At 45.1% G+C, this 15,318-nt stretch overlaps 2 protein-coding genes across 14 annotated transcripts in view; one reads left to right on the top strand and one right to left on the bottom strand.

Annotated features, from left to right (window-relative positions):
• nav2a (neuron navigator 2a) overlaps positions 1-10,863 on the top strand; it is a 224,772-nt gene extending 213,909 nt beyond the window's left edge. For 7 of the 13 annotated variants that reach the window (XM_030413783.1, XM_030413781.1, XM_030413775.1 and 4 more), the window contains 17 exons: positions 469-552; positions 667-790; positions 959-1,134; positions 1,272-1,292; positions 3,267-3,439; positions 3,618-3,771; positions 3,917-4,103; positions 4,331-4,431; positions 4,517-4,612; positions 4,802-4,979; positions 5,187-5,422; positions 5,562-5,713; positions 5,893-5,964; positions 6,087-6,283; positions 6,382-6,500; positions 7,410-7,610; positions 7,843-10,863. In XM_030413783.1, coding sequence (XP_030269643.1) covers positions 469-552; positions 667-790; positions 959-1,134; positions 1,272-1,292; positions 3,267-3,439; positions 3,618-3,771; positions 3,917-4,103; positions 4,331-4,431; positions 4,517-4,612; positions 4,802-4,979; positions 5,187-5,422; positions 5,562-5,713; positions 5,893-5,964; positions 6,087-6,283; positions 6,382-6,500; positions 7,410-7,610; positions 7,843-7,968 — 2,397 coding nt within the window. In that variant the 3' untranslated portion in view covers positions 7,969-10,863. Of the gene's footprint in view, positions 1-468; positions 553-666; positions 791-958; positions 1,135-1,271; positions 1,293-2,161; positions 2,171-3,266; positions 3,440-3,617; positions 3,772-3,916; positions 4,104-4,330; positions 4,432-4,516; positions 4,613-4,801; positions 4,980-5,186; positions 5,423-5,561; positions 5,714-5,892; positions 5,965-6,086; positions 6,284-6,381; positions 6,501-7,409; positions 7,611-7,842 lie in introns of all 13 variants that reach the window. The other 6 variants (XM_030413787.1, XM_030413788.1, XM_030413780.1 and 3 more) reach the window with 4 other exon arrangements.
• A 49-nt stretch (positions 10,864-10,912) lies between these two features.
• dbx1a (developing brain homeobox 1a) lies at positions 10,913-14,140 on the bottom strand. Its single transcript, XM_030413792.1, has 4 exons — positions 13,777-14,140; positions 13,557-13,658; positions 11,765-11,967; positions 10,913-11,643 (listed from the first exon to the last, which is right to left on the bottom strand). The coding sequence occupies exons 1-4, from the start codon at positions 14,138-14,140 to the stop codon at positions 11,356-11,358; spliced, it is 957 nt and encodes a 318-aa protein (XP_030269652.1). The 3' UTR covers positions 10,913-11,355.
• Positions 14,141-15,318: the final 1,178 nt, after the last annotated feature.

The raw sequence follows: 15,318 nt of genomic DNA, 5'->3' as shown, positions 1-15,318 counted from the left end.
TTGGTTCTGATTTTGTTCTGAAGATTGCGTGACCAATGTCATAATGGGTTTAAGCCCCAAGGCTGAAGCACTTTCTCAGACCCAGTGGTTGGAGGATGGTTTTAACTTCAGTCATGTTCAGTTTGTTAGCCAGTCATCTGATATCCAAGCTATTAGTGAAATGTGGCTGAATTGTGGTGGACAGATCTTTTTTTCTAGGACAGCTGATTTGCTTTTTGGATTGTAGAATTTGCTTTTAGCCACAATTCTCATGACACTTTAGATTCTTGTTTGGAATTCTGACAACTCTAACAAACTTTAAACGTTGGTGGTATTTTATTAGCAATCCAACCTGGAAGATGAACTTTCCCAAGGCTGAGGATGGAGTTCTGTGTTTAAAACCTCTGAGCTCTACAGAGTTCTCGGTTTACATTTTCCTGTTTCAGTTTATTTTCTAACAGTTGCACAACTTGTTTGTTTCTCCTGCAGGCTCACCTGGTGGCAGCGTTTGAACAGAGTCTGGGCAACATGACCATTAGACTGAAGAGTCTCACCTTGACGGCAGAGCAGAAGGTTAAAACAGCTCCTTGCTTTATAACAGACTGTTTGTACACTAATTAAAGTACACATTCAGAGTCACTGCTGTGGATTTATTGGGTTGATCCTCCTGTCATTGTCTCTGTGTAGGACTCTGAGCTGAATGAACTGAGGAAGACCATCGAGCTGCTGAAGAAGCAGAATGCTGTGGCTCAAGCTGCCATCAACGGAGTCATCAACACACCTGAGCTCACGCCTAAAGGGGAACGGACAAGTACAGACATATATTTAATAACTTCTGACAAAAATATCGCTATCAAAATTAGCGCCAGATTTCTGCTCTCAAAGGAAAATCTCCATCATGTCAAAAGTGGAAAATACTGACTGGATGAAATTTAATGAAAGACTAATGTATGACAAACATCTACATGTCTCTCCTCAGCAGGCAGTAACGGCAGTCAACAACATCAGCAGCAGAATCAGCAGCCAGACCTGCGCATCAGGAGGCAGCACTCCTCTGACAGCGTCAGCAGCATCACCAGCGCAACGAGCCACTCCAGTGTGGGCTCCAACATGGACGCCGACGCAAAAAACAAGAAGAAGAACAAGAAGAACTGGGTAAGATTCCGATTTGATATGTGATGAGTTACAAACAAGCAGGCAGCCAGGAGCCGTGGTGGTTTGTTTTTGTCTTTGTCTCTTTGTACATTTCCACGTGTGTGCTGGTGTCACATGTTTGGGTTTCTCCCCTTCAGGCATCTTTCACTGGGGAGAAGGTGAATACACTTCAGATGTTCATAGGCGGTTCTGTTGAATAGCAAGTAATAATTGATTTTGCGGTTTGCAGGTAAAAAAATAAATAAAAAATCATACATTTTGGTTAAAAATGGGCTAAATTTGGTTTTAGTAATCGCCTGTAAATCACCAAATCAATGCTTATGAGGTATATCATACATATAGCATGTAGAACTAGTGTCTAATACTCATTAGCTGTTTTTCATCATACAATAAAACATCTTACCTTCTTTGTTACCTTCTATGATTCACAATTTTTCTTTTTTGCTCTTGAAAGACTTTTTTGTGCACCGGAGGACACATCAGCGATGATGACGTACGCAACTCTTTAACCTCTCTGTCGTCTCGTAGAGTGAGCGTTGTTGTGTTAGCCGCCTGTGGCTGACAGGATCTGATCCCGATGTTGATTCTTAGGGGCAGAGCGGTCTGGTGTTTTGTGGTAGCTGTTGAAAGACATGAGCTCGCGTCGAGTTTCCTGCTCTAGGTCACAGTGATAATAAACGACCCCCCTGTGTGTGTGTGTGTGGATGTGCTTCCAGCTGTCACAGTTTGTGTAGATGGGACCCCACAGGCGGCTCCTCCACGCAGGTGCTACGGTGTGTGTGATGTGGAGTGTATAGGGGCTGCGTGTGTTAGAGGGTATATAATGGATCATGAAAGACCCCCTGTTTCTCGTTGGTTGTGTTTTAGCATTAGTTGCAGCTGCCTGGAAGTAAAATAAAATCAGCTTCAGTCCTGTAGGGGCCTCTAGTTTAATCTGTCCTTCCATAACACATTAACACACCCAAACCCATATGAACATGTGCTGTTTTGTCTCTCTGTCTTCCATTGCTTCGCTTCAATGTGGCAGGTCTATGAGGTAAGAATGGTACGCTGTGTGAACTGAAAGAAAAGAAGCTGCCTAACACCTGCACTTTTTCTAGGTTACTCACCTCTGACCACCTCCTGTCCTTTGCTGCTACCGTAGTGCCTGTCCTCTCCTTTTTATTACTGCTTCTCCCTGAAAACTGCTTTTATGACACTTGAGTCAGCTCTTGAAAGGAAAGATCCGCCTGAAAATACTTGTGTCCGGGGATACCGTTGCGCGGTGGGATTTGGTGTGACTGGCCAAACACGAAGACAAAAAATAAAACAATGACTAGGCAATGCTCCCAAACTAAGTGAATGACAATTATTATTATGAATTGAACGTCATGAAACATTATGGAATTATGATGGTAACAGTGTGAAGTATTTGAAGGTGGATCTCTCTATCAAACTCAAATAATATGAGGAAGTCAAACAGATTATACATCGTTATTGTTTCTTACAGATTTTCATAAGAAATTACAGATTTATCTTTTAAAAGGAGCATCTTAGAAAACACTTTGGTCTTAGATGGTCTAAAGAAAAATTAGGAAAATAATAATGATGTTTCTATTTCGCATCAGAGTTCCTCTAAGTAAGATTGGGTAAATGAAAAATGGTTCAACTAGCGAGTGATTGCAGTGCGAATTATACATGAAATCGAATTTTCTGTGTAAAAACACACATCTGATGTCCAAAATTCCATATTGAATTCTGTCTCCTAAAGAATTCTCATCATGGTCACTGCTCCCTGAGACAATGTCTCCTTTATATTGAGAGAGATACTAATACACATAATACATATATAAAAATAAATAAAACAAAAACAATGAGGCTCAAGTATAAACACTCGCTATACACTCAACCTTTCTCTGGAACACACATAAACACATTATACACACTCTAAGTTTGAATTCAGAGCTGAGCTCAAGTCATAAAACAGTCTACCCACAATTCCCTTTCTCCCTCTGACTCACTTTTTTTTCCTCACTATTTCCTCCACTTTCCCCAGCACACTCCTCTTCCTCCTCCTTCAGCTGTACTTTCGGGAGTGTGCCCCTCGTCTGCTCACCCTCTCTCTCTGTCTTTTCCCTGTTGTCCACCTGCAGCTGCGAAGCTCCTTCAAGCAAGCGTTCAGCAAGAAGAAATCTCCCAAATCGGCCTCTTCTCATTCAGACATCGAGGAGATGACGGACTCGTCGCTGCCATCCTCCCCCAAACTTCCCCACAACGGCTCTGGAGCCTCCAGCCACATGCTCAGGAACACACACTCCAACTCGCTGTACGTAGGCCTCATCATTGTGCAGTCAGAACAGAAGGGAAAAGTATTCAACTCTGCTTAAATCACAATTTATCATATCACTAAGCCATGTTGTCCTGTGTGTGTGTGTGTGTGTGTGTGTGTGTGTGTGTGTGTGTCTGTGTCTGTGTCTGTGTGTGTGCACGCGTGTGTGTTACAGATTGTCTGAGTGTTTGGACAGCGAGGCGGAGATGGTGATGCAGCTGCGCAGCGAGCTCCGGGAAAAGGAGATGAAACTGACGGATATCCGCCTGGAGGCTCTCAGCTCCGCCCATCAGCTGGATCAGCTACGGGAGGCCATGAACCGCATGCAGGTCTGCACATACAAGCACACAAACATACACACACACACTTACAAATGAATGGGGAGCTATAATAAAAGTTCCAAATTGCTAAGAATTCACCTCAAAGCTGTTTTTTTTTTTTGTTAGCTAACTTTATTTGTGTCCGTGCTGGCAGGTGGAGATCGAGAAGCTGAAAGCAGAGAACGATCGTCTGAAGGTGGAGAATCAGGGCAGCAGGATGGGCTCCCAGGCCTCCATCTCATCCTCTCCTCCCCCTCACACACACAGCCAGGCCCAGGGAACTGGGCCGGGGCTCTCCCAGCACAGCCTCAACCTCACCACCAGCGAGTCGACCAGCCTAGGTAAGACAGAGCTGATGTCACGGGGCCTACGCAGTTCCTGGTAGATCTCAACAAGCTACTGAGTAGGCTTTGACTGTATTTTTTTACAGACATTTTTGGGTCAGTTTGGACAAAATAAAATGATAATTGCCTCTACTAAACAGACACTGAATTTACATGTGCTTAAGTAGCTTTCTTACTGAAAACATGTAGAAACCTTGTCTGACTTTGCTCTGCCTACCCGTCAGACATGCTGCTGGACGACACCGGTGGAGAGGGAGGGATGAGGAAGGAGGGGCGACACGTGAAGATGGTCGTCAGCCTGGACGAGGACAGCAAGTGGGGAGAGGTGAGACCTGCAGTGAAAATATAGCTCAGACCCCAAAACTGTAGGCCTTATGGCATCTAAAATCAAGCATGTTTTTCCATCGCAGGAGGGCCGTCCTCGCCATTTTCTGATTGGTTGCATCGGTGTGAGCGGTAAAACCAAGTGGGACGTCCTGGACGGAGTGGTCCGACGACTTTTCAAGGTAAACATTAACAGGGATGAACAGAATACAGAATCAGGAAGTCTGGCATCACTTTGTTTGGAGAAAGTTTCACTTTTAAGTTTTTTAAGTTTAAATGACTTCCACGATCGGTGATCATTTAGGTCTAGTATAATAGCAGGTATCCCTTCACGAAACATCCTCTAAGTGCAGAGACTCTCTGTCTGACAGGAGTACATCACCCATGTGGACCCGATGAGCCAGCTGGGCCTGAGCTCAGACAGCGTGGAGGGATACAAAATTGGGGAAATCCACCGGCCCAGCAGTGCCAGCGCAGCTCTTACACCGGAGCTGCTGCCCTGTGGCTACCTGGTGGGAGACAGCAACACCATCAACATCCAACTAAAAGGTGCCGGCACTGCAATTGATTAGTCTGTTCTAGAGAGAAGTTATATATTTAACATCTATCTTTTACAGAGTAAAGACTGCCAAAAAGTCATCATTAAAAGTGGTTGAAACAGTTTCAATCAAGCTTATGCAGCTTGCTTATACTTAAATATCCTGACCTGTGTGTGTGTGTGTGTGTGTGTGTGTGTGTGTGCTCGTGCGTGCCCAGGTGTGAGCAGTGAGAATGTGGACTCCCTTGTTTTCGACACCCTGATCCCGAAGCCGATGCTGCAGCGCTACGTGTCCCTGCTGAAGGAGCACAGGCGCGTTATCTTGTCCGGCCCCAGCGGGACGGGAAAGACCTACCTGGCCAATCAGTTGTCTCGACACCTGCTGCTGCTGGAAGGCCGACCTCTGACGCCGCACGCCATTGTCACTTTCAATGTGGACCACAAGTCCAGCAAGGTACATAACACACACATGCAGATTGTTTAATTTGAATGGTTTGTTAATCCAACTCTGGAATTTTTTTTTGGTCAGAAAGGTTTTGTATAGATATCCAATAATGAAAAAATATATAAAATGCTGTTTTCTGTCTCTGTAGGAGTTGCGTCAGTACCTGTCAGGTCTGGCAGAGCAGTGCAGCGGTGTCCCGGGGGTAGACAGCCCTCTGGTGGTCATTCTGGATAACCTGCACCACGTCAGCTCCCTGGGAGAGATCTTCAATGGTGTCTTCAACTGCAACTACCAGCACTGGTCAGTTGAATAAATACATTTTTCAATAAATGTCTCACTTTACTTTAACTTTTCAACTGAAAATAGAGCTCTGTTGGAACAGCTTTTCAAGAATCCTTCAGCACAATGCAAAACAGAGTAAGACTATCTCATTCCTTCTACTTTAACGCAGCATGTCCTGTTTTTCTCCCTCTCTTCAGCCCCTACATTATCGGCACCATGAGCCAAGCCACATCATCTGCCCCCAACCTGCAGCTTCACCACAACTTCAGGTACACTGCTGCTGATATCACTCCTGACTGCTTGATAAGTTGAAAGATTTCCAAGTTCTTTATTTTTTTCTCTGGAATGATGTTTATCTAAGCCTTGATATACCTGTTTGTTCTCTGATCAGATGGGTACTGTGTGCCAACCACATGGAGCCAGTGAAAGGCTTCCTCGGTCGCTATCTGAGGAGGAAGCTGATCGAGACGGAGATTGGCAGCCGAACGCGTAACATGGAGCTGGTGAAGATCATTGACTGGATCCCACGGGTTTGGCACCACCTCAACCGCTTCCTGGAAATGCATAGCTCCTCTGATGTCACCATCGGTAAGAGAACAATGTACCGTTGAAGACTGATCTTTTACGATATGTCAGCGTGTAAAAAATGAATCACGGTCTTACCTGTCTTCTCCTGTGGCTCGTAGGACCTCGTCTCTTCTTGTCCTGTCCCATGGACGTTGAGGGATCCAGGGTTTGGTTCACTGACCTCTGGAATTACTCCATCATCCCTTACATGTTGGAGGCTGTACGAGAGGGACTTCAGGTAACAGACGCAGTTATATTGATATCTTAAAAACCTTTCCATTTGCACAGTATGAAAATGAAAATGAATGGAGTGAGAGAACAACATATTCCATGTTTCTATGCGGTACAGGTGTAGGATTGTAACATTTTTAGCTGCAACAATAAAACATGTCAATGAGGCGACTTGTTCTGAGTTCTGAGGGGATGTTTGAGGGATCCACCTCCATGAAATATAGTGAGTGTAATTACAGAATCGTTCAGATTTGCCCTCTCAGAGGACCAGGCTTATGTTCGTCAAAGTGAAATGGATTCAATTTGTACTCTCAATCTGCGTGTAATTAGCATCTGATTTAATTAGGCAGCAGCTAATTACCAGAATGTAACCTCTGAGTGGGAGTGAAGGCGAGCTGGAACGACGGAGCCGAGACAAATTTGTCTCTCGGCAACATAGAAGAGAAACCACATGTAGTCAGGCTGAAATAGCAGCAAAATGAGTGCCTCCATGCAGCGTTCTATTAAACGCCGCTGTCTGGAAAACATTTCATAGGAACACACCAGACAAGACCAAGATTAGGGCAAAAATAAGATTAATTGAAGAGTGGCGAGGGAAAGAAAAGTACCTTTTCCCACTGAAGACAAAGTCCATTTGGGGTGTTTTTTTCCTACCTTTTACTGAGGCTGCAGCTCCACCGGAAAAAACGTATCTAATAATCTTTAGTTCTTAATATGTTTCTAAAACTTTGGACAACAAGCTACCTTTTTACCATGCCACTTTCCTCACAAAATTGGCCCTAATTACTCACAAACCAAACCTCAGTAACAGAAAAACAGCTCCCTCAAGGCCGCTCGTGTCCCATTCCGAAACACTAAACTTGCCTCTGAGCGCCTTCTCGCATGTTTCATTCTTACATTCTGTGTCTCTCTGTAGTTGTACGGTCGCAGGGCAGCGTGGGAGGACCCTGCTGCCTGGGTGATTGACACCTACCCGTGGTCAGCCACCCCTACTCCAGCTGAATGGCCCCCGCTGCTGCAGCTCCGCCCTGAGGACGTCGGTTTCGATGGCTACTCTGCCCCGAGAGAGGGAGTCAGGAAAGAGCCGACACAGAGCGACAGTGATGCAGACCCACTGGTGAGCCAAAATACACATGAAGAAGACCGGGCTTTATACCTGTTACTGAGAATCCTTTTTTTTCTTTTTTTTTTTAAATAGACAGTTAAGCCAACATTGATATCAAAATCATCGTCCCATAACTTCCTCAGCTTGCTAGCTTGCTACAGAGCTTGAAAGTTAGTAAGTTAAATTGTCTTTAAAGGGCACAGGTTATTTTAAATTTCACACTGACACTTGTTTCTGCCAACAGATGAACATGCTGATGCGTCTAAAGGAGGCAGCGACATCGTCGAGCCCGCAGAGCTACGACAGCGACTCCAACAGCAACAGCCACCAGGACGACATCCTGGACTCGTCGCTGGAGTCGACCTTGTGATGTCATTAAAAATTATCGCGGGGATCAGTTTTGCAGGAGGAACTTTTTATAAGAACTGTTCTCACCGTGAGAACTTCTTGTTGAGAGTATAATTTCATGCCACAAAATCCAGCCACCTTAATTTGGGTGCAGGTAACCCAAATATAAAAAAAAAATGTAAAAAAAAGTTCAAATTGCATTTCAGAAAACGGGCAGCAAAAGATTCTACTGCACTGCACTGCACTACACTGCGCTGCACTGTTTTTTTTGTTTGTTTTTCACCGCTGTGGCCAGTGGCTCCCCTGTCAGGAGCCTGACATCTACTTCAGACGGACAGAATAAAAGCACACAGCCTGTCACTGTTGCTGGGGCTTCATCGTCACCATCATCACCAGCCATCAGCATCCTAAACACCAGCCAGGAGTCCTCCACTGAGCTGCAGCTGCAGAGTCAGCTCAAGCTCATCAGGCTCATCACAGTCCAGCTGGGTAGGACCAGCTGCAGTGCACCTGAGCTGCCTGCAGATGGCAATACAGCCCCTCATCTCAAGAGCATCAGAGACTCATGAGTTACCAACTGCTGAAAAGAGACAAGTGTGCTGCTGGTTGGATGGATGTACAAACAGCCAGCAGCCTTCTGCTCTCCCTCCTCCTCTAGGGCTGGAGTTTCCTGTGTGATTGCTGGAGGATAAATCGAGCCAAAGTGAATGATAAGACAGTGTGCTCGCTCTCCCTTGTCAGAAACTCCTCAGACAGATCGTTAATTTCACATCCTAAACTCCAGACACAAGCCCCTGTGACACAGCCAGTTCAAGGCGAGAATGTAGCACCGTTTTACCGTCCCGATATGAGTCAAATGAGCGAGGGCGGCACACAGAGTCATCACATTAGATGATGATGATTTGGTGAAAAAGAGCAAAGCCGCATTATGAGGGAGCTTTTTTCATAAGGGGTTCTATTTGATTTGATTCAACTTCAAACTATATCAGAGTCACATTTTTATAGCTTAACAAAAAAAAGTAACTTTAGTTTGCATTCAGAACCCTTAATTTACAAAACGGATGAGAATGTGTAAATGCAAATCCATGATATCTCACTGTAGCAACGTTCCGACACCAGCACCACAATGTCAACGTCCGGGGACGAACATCTCAAAAAACAGGGAGACGAGCTTGATTTGAGTTCATCAAAACCTTCTTACATTGATTGTGGTGAGAATTTTTGGTTGACTTGAATCAAGCTCGTCTCCTTAGTCAAATGTTTAAGTAGACTCACCATATCTTTTAATCATCCTGCCTCACTGCTGAGAAACTACTGTTCTACCACATGAAACAGAGCAAAACAACATCCTTAATGCAGAAGTTTTTCTGGCCAACCACAGAACTGTGTCCACACACACCCGTCAGGAACAGGCACTTACTTGAAAGTCAACATTCACCATGGCTGGATTTATCCTTTCAACGTTTACTGTGTTTTGAGATAATGTTCTTCCTTTTTTTTTTTTACTTGTGTCGTGACTTGTCACATTGTTTCACAGTTAACGCCTCAACCACTTCTAAGTTCTTGCTTGATGTACCCATGCACACTGGCCCGAACAGGCTGTTGTAGCACAAATCTCTTTTGGTGCTGGACCGAACTCTAACAAACAATGCCTTACTCTTTTCTAAAAGACTATATGTGCATTAGCTGATTTCTTTATTTGTCTAAATGGCTGTAAACTTTAACAGGGCTCCGAGTCGACTCTCTCCTCGGGGAGTGGCGTCGACTTCTCATCATATCAGACACCAATGCCGTGGAATTGTGAATGAGAAGCAGTACTCTGGGTTTCAAAATTAAAGGTGTATGCATGTGTGACCCGGTGCTGTGAAGCTGGTGTAAATACTTGGACCACAAGCGAGGAAAGATAAAAATTATATAGATGTGTTTTGGTGCTTGAAATCAGAACGTTTTTGCAGGTTGATTGGGTGAGGGAAGTTTAGGAAGATGCGATTTTATACCTCATCCCCATCCTTTTTGACTGTACTGTCGCCATGCTCACAGTCTGTTTTGATTATGTGATTCGTGATGAGCAAATGTCATGACAAAACATGTCGAACTAATTACGTGACAACTAGTGTATTATGCTGCTTTGTTTATAGTGATATAATTAATCCGAGGTTAAAGGTATAAAGGTACTTGTGGTTGAATGGTAACGTGAAAACGGTTTGACATCATTTCTGTGGCTTAAAAAATAAAGAATATTGTACTTTTTCTTTACTTTAAACCTCCCAGCCTTGTCTTCTGGGAAGGGAAGGGGGACGTTCAAAGGCGGGGTCATGCATCGCTTTCAGTGTTTTTGTCATTGATCCTATGCAACATTCATCCTGATCTCCAAAAGCTGAATGTGCGTTTGTTTCCCCCCCCCCCCCCATGAGACGTACAGCATGAAACCAGATTTGTGAAGACTTTTTGGATTTGTCGCCCATGTTCTTTGTCCACATGTGTGTGTGTCTGTGTATTTTATAGAGGCTCTCCTGCTACGGTCCTTGTAAGCACAAAGAGACTGATTCTCCGCTCGTCTCGTGTTAACGCCTGCTCTGAGGGGTGTGGATGTCGTCGAAAAAGCATTTTGACCAGTCTGTCAGTCTTATCACTCACAAACTCAATGAATGTTTAGCCTTCTTTGCTATGTACATTTTTTTTTTTTTTATATGTAACATAACTTTGTAAATAGTTGATTCTCTCGCAGCATTTTGATGACTTTTTTTCTAGCTGATTTGTAACAGTACTTGAAAAAGGAGTATTTTGTGTACAGTCTCTTTACATCAGAGCAGGTCGGTGCTGTTTGGTCTGCCGAGGGCTCGGAGAATTAAATCTATCACTGTACTAGTCTTAAGTTATTGTGATTCAATAAAATTAATGATTATTTATGACTGAATTTTGTGGAAACACTGTTCTTTTTTTTTACTGAAACACACACACGTGACTTGGAATTGTTTACAATTTTATTTGGTATTTGTACAAAAAGTGTGAAATAAACATATATACAGCACACAATACAACATACTTAAACACATCCATATAAATTATTAACGAAATAGCTACTTTTTTTTTCAATAAACAACTCTATTCAAGGTGAAAGTAACTCAATATTCTTGGCATAAAATTTCCATACAAAATTGTACAAAATACTGTACAATTGAAGAAAGCTGTGCAAAACAGCAAATTGTGTCTCAGAAGCTGATCCTGTACAGTGCGCATGCGCTGGTGAAACACTGGTGAAACTTTATTATTTATTTTTTTTTCTGTTGTTCGAACATTTATGGGGTCTTGTCTCAGGGCGGCAGCTCCTTACAAATGTGGTCACAGTCTCATATGAAAACAAAAACACGGGTTATATCTCTATAATTTGCTTCTTCCGAAAAATAAATTAAGATACTGTTATTTCTTCTTCGTCTGACTCTGAGAAGTCCGAGTGCTTGCTGGAAAGAGATGGAGAGGAGATGCTGGAGCCTGCCGCCCTCATCCTCTCTCTTCTGAACTCTTCTTCCTCGTCCTCCTCTTCGTCGGCTGAGGACTTCTTGCCCACGTCGCTCAGGTCCGGGTGCGGATTGGCTTTGGTGGGCAGCGTCTGCTCGCGGCAGCCGCCGGACGACAGCAGCTCCCGTTCCTTGGAGTTCCTCCACTTCATCCGCCGGTTCTGGAACCAGATTTTCACCTGTGAACAGGGAAGAGAGCGGTGAGTGAAAAGGGTCGCAACGTGGTCTTCGCGCGCAAATGACGCACGGCATGTTGACCGTTTCACGCACATGTTGATTATTTATTTATTTATTTATTACCTGTGAGTCCTTCAGGCCCAGTTTAGAGGCCAGCTTCTTTCTGTCGGGCTTGCTGATGTATTTCTGTTTCTGGAACATTTTCTCCAAGGCTTTGCGCTGCACGTCGGAGAACACCGCCCTCCTCAGCATCCCTCTGCGGGGTTTGCCTCTGGCGGCCAGGGGCCACGAAAACGTCCCGGGGATGGGAACAACGGATGAAGATGCTAAAAAAACAACAACAAACAAACAGAAGAGAACCTGTAAGTTTTCTTTTCTATGACACATCTCAGAAAACATGTCTGGAGAGAAGAAATTACAATGACGACTAAAACAAACGTATCTCTCTGTTAATAAAACCAAACTTAAGACCATCAGGGAGGCTCCATATTAATATAATGATTTCTCTTTAAGGCCATACTTTTTCAACGAGTTAGTATTGGAAGTGCCCCCCCCCCCCCCCCCCCTTTTTTTGAGCTGTGCAATACGTCTCCGTTTTGAGTGAAATGGCACGAGGTGACTAATTAGCACATTGGCCGGTCCCCAACCGCATTGGTATGGTAAAGAGGTAGCATATCCTTTAAGGAACCCTGTGAGGGCGGATAGAGGAGTTAATAAACCGTGAACGGTAATTGTGTAGTAATGAACTAACGCAGAAAAGACTCTGGACAGGCGGCGAAGGCCATATATTATCGCAACAAAGGGAGATTTACACTTTCAAACTAAACACAACTGCATACCAGAATACTGATGCCCGGTGGGGGGAGTGAGGAGTGGAGGGGATTTTTTTTTTTTTTTTTTTTTTTTCCTTCGTGCCTTCAAATCATTTTCATTAAATGAACACGAAAAGCTATTCAAGGCCCCGGAGTTGTTTTGTTGAGGCATTCAGCTGAGCCCATGAAAAGACTCCATCTCCATTATGATTTGCCTGAATGAAAGCACGGACTAGCTACTTTATAGACTTTTCTAAGAGATTATTCTTTATCTCAACCCGTTGATTGGCCCGCTCGCAGAATAGAGGAACGTTTAGGGGCACACAGAGAGTGAGGATTGGAGGTCAGTGGTAACCTATCCTATGAGCAGCGCGGCATGCCAAGGGGAGAAACTTTTTTTTCCCCCCAGCTGACACATTTTGGATGCAGTTGGGGCTTTAACTCCCTTTACTTCAACATCCGCCCGCGCAGGACGCTTCTCCTCCGCGCCGACTGGACGTCCGCCGGACTGTAGCTGCCCTGTGGCCGCAGCAGAATCAGGAACAACGACGCGCTATGTGGTCTTGTGAGAATATTGAAAACTCTCAATAGCGCCTAATAGGGAAATTAGTGCATGACTGGTTCACGCCTTTGGCCCCCCCTGGTAAAAGTCACTCTCCGGGGTGTGTGGGTGGTTCGCCCGGTGGGAGCTGACCAAAATTGGTCACGGTGCTGAAGGCTTTGTTGCCCGCCACAGCGGCCCGGTGGCCCCCCGGGCTCTGTGGGAAAACGCGGGGCGAGGGAAATGCCAAAACGCCCCCCAATGGGAAGCAGGGGGGACTATAACTCGCCACCCCGCCTCAAATTTAGAGCGTGACGATTTGGGATAATTGGTTAATTAGGGGGTGGGTGGGTGGGACCGGGCAGGGGCCAGAGCCAGCGGTCCCCATTAATAAGACAGTGATTTCTTCTTTTCTGGTTAAGTAAAAATCTGTGACAGGGGCTGACACTGTTTTACATTTAAATGCAATTAGCAGGGACAGAAATCCAAAGGCTAACGAGGGAACGATCTACAGCCCAAAGAGTGGGTGGGGGGGGGGGGGGTGCGTAAAAGATGTGCTTACCTGGTAAATAAGGCGTTCTGAATATGGGGTGAAAGGTGCCGTCAAAGCAGGGGAAGGGGAAGGTCTTGGAGTGCAGGTTGTGGATCGTGGGGGTTAAGGACGCTGTGGAGGAACATCACACATGTTAACAATCTTTCCTGAGTGAGAAAAAAAACCGAGTCTGAACAAACGTCAGCTCAGACAGGAGGTGGGAACATAGAAGTAGAGTCTGTCTGCTCACCGGTCTTTGGTGAAGGTGCGAGGATGGCGCTCACTCCAAACTTGAGAAAAGTTGGGTCCTTACTGCTCGGCACTGACGTTTTCGGCGAGCACGACTCGCGCGTCATCGCGGTCGTGGCCATCGCGCGCTCCGGCATGCCGCTGAAGGACAAGGTGGTGGTGGCCGTTTGCGGGGAGGCGCTCGATGAAGCGGCAGTCCGGTTAATGAAGGCGGCGGGGTGGCTTATCCGCAGCAGGTCCTCCACTAGAAAGCTGGAGTGGGTCGGGAAGATGGACGGCAGAGTCTGGTGGAGCGGCAGCGCGGCGGCGGGCCGGTACAGCCCCGGGTACAGGGCGGGAGGCGCGAGGACGCTTGGGATCATCATGGTCCCGGCTTGTGAAGAAGAAAAAAAAAAAAAAAAAAGACAAGTGTGTGGAATCTGAGATACTCCTTGTGGTAGCTGGGAGAGAATCAGTCGTGTGAATGGCTGCTAACTCCTCTGGTTTCCTCACTCTGGGGAGAGGAGTTTTATAGCAGCCTGCCCCCGCCCGGCCCTCGGCTCAGGCCTGACAGCACCAACAATGGGGCTCAACAAAGTTCTCCACATGGGTCGCTTTCATGCCGCATCCCCCGGCCCGCTGATTGGCCGGAGGACGCAATTTATGATTGCATTAGACTTCATAAGCAAGCAACACACAATGTCCCCGCCACAAAAGAGGCTCGGTCATCAATTTTGCATGTTGTCCACTTTCCTTTCAATTTGTTTTGTTTGGCAGAGGCAAGCGGCCTAATTAAAGAGCAATCTTTACGGATCCAGTCATTAAAGGGGGGCTTCTAATGAGCACTTTTAAAAAGATACATTATTCTCATCCATTCAGAGTGTCTCTCTGTTATTCAGGATATAAAAATATACTCGTTAAAATGCTAAATTATTCTTTTATTCTATTTTCAGCCCTGCCAAAAATAAACTTTCTTTAAACTTTCTAAAACAATTTTTTTTCTCACTATTTAAAGCGTGAGGCACGTTTATGATTTGTGACACTACATAAATAAAAATCGACTGAACTTTATCGAATAACTGATTTATATCATCTTTATTTATCGTTAAATCTACATTAGTCGCAGACGCCGCGCAGCATCTCAAATGTAAATCAGTTTTAGGGTTTCATAGGATTCTCAACACTCAATCTGGCCCTCGTCATGGAATAATGTCTTAAACGGATTTCTGCTATCAAAACGCTTTAACAGATGTGTTAAATATCACTCTTTTTGCACAGGCTTCATTCAGAGCGCGGAGCCGCAGCTCAGTGCGCACAGGAGAAGTGTGCGGCCTGAGCCGTGCGCTCATGATCCTGTTAACCATGAACTAACTGTCACCCTCAGCTGCGGAGGAGGCGCCCCTCGGCCTTTCTCTCCTTCCCTCTCTCGGCTTTAAAAAAAAAAGCCCAGTGGAATAAAAAAGCTTTATTTCTAAAGACGGTTTTGTTCTGCTATTTTAACCGGCTGAATAAAAGTGCATCTGTGATTTGATTTAAAACGCATTCATATGAGCGGACACTGAGA

This window comes from Sparus aurata, chromosome 4, assembly GCF_900880675.1.
Source record: "Sparus aurata chromosome 4, fSpaAur1.1, whole genome shotgun sequence".
Taxonomy (NCBI): domain Eukaryota; kingdom Metazoa; phylum Chordata; class Actinopteri; order Spariformes; family Sparidae; genus Sparus; species Sparus aurata.
Note: the sequence above shows the minus strand (reverse complement) of the source record. Positions and strands in the feature narration are given on the sequence as shown.

Bases quoted from the DNA above. Each gene is read 5' to 3' on its own strand.
- dbx1a (XM_030413792.1), bottom strand. From the start codon at position 14,140: ATGATGATCCCAAGCGTCCTCGCGCCTCCCGCCCTGTACCCGGGGCTG. The intron at 11,968-13,556 runs GTAAGCACATCT...TTGTTTTTTTAG, and splicing joins CAGAACGCCTTATTTACCAG to CATCTTCATCCGTTGTTCCC. The intron at 11,644-11,764 runs GTAATAAATAAA...CCCTGTTCACAG, and splicing joins TGGGCCTGAAGGACTCACAG to GTGAAAATCTGGTTCCAGAA.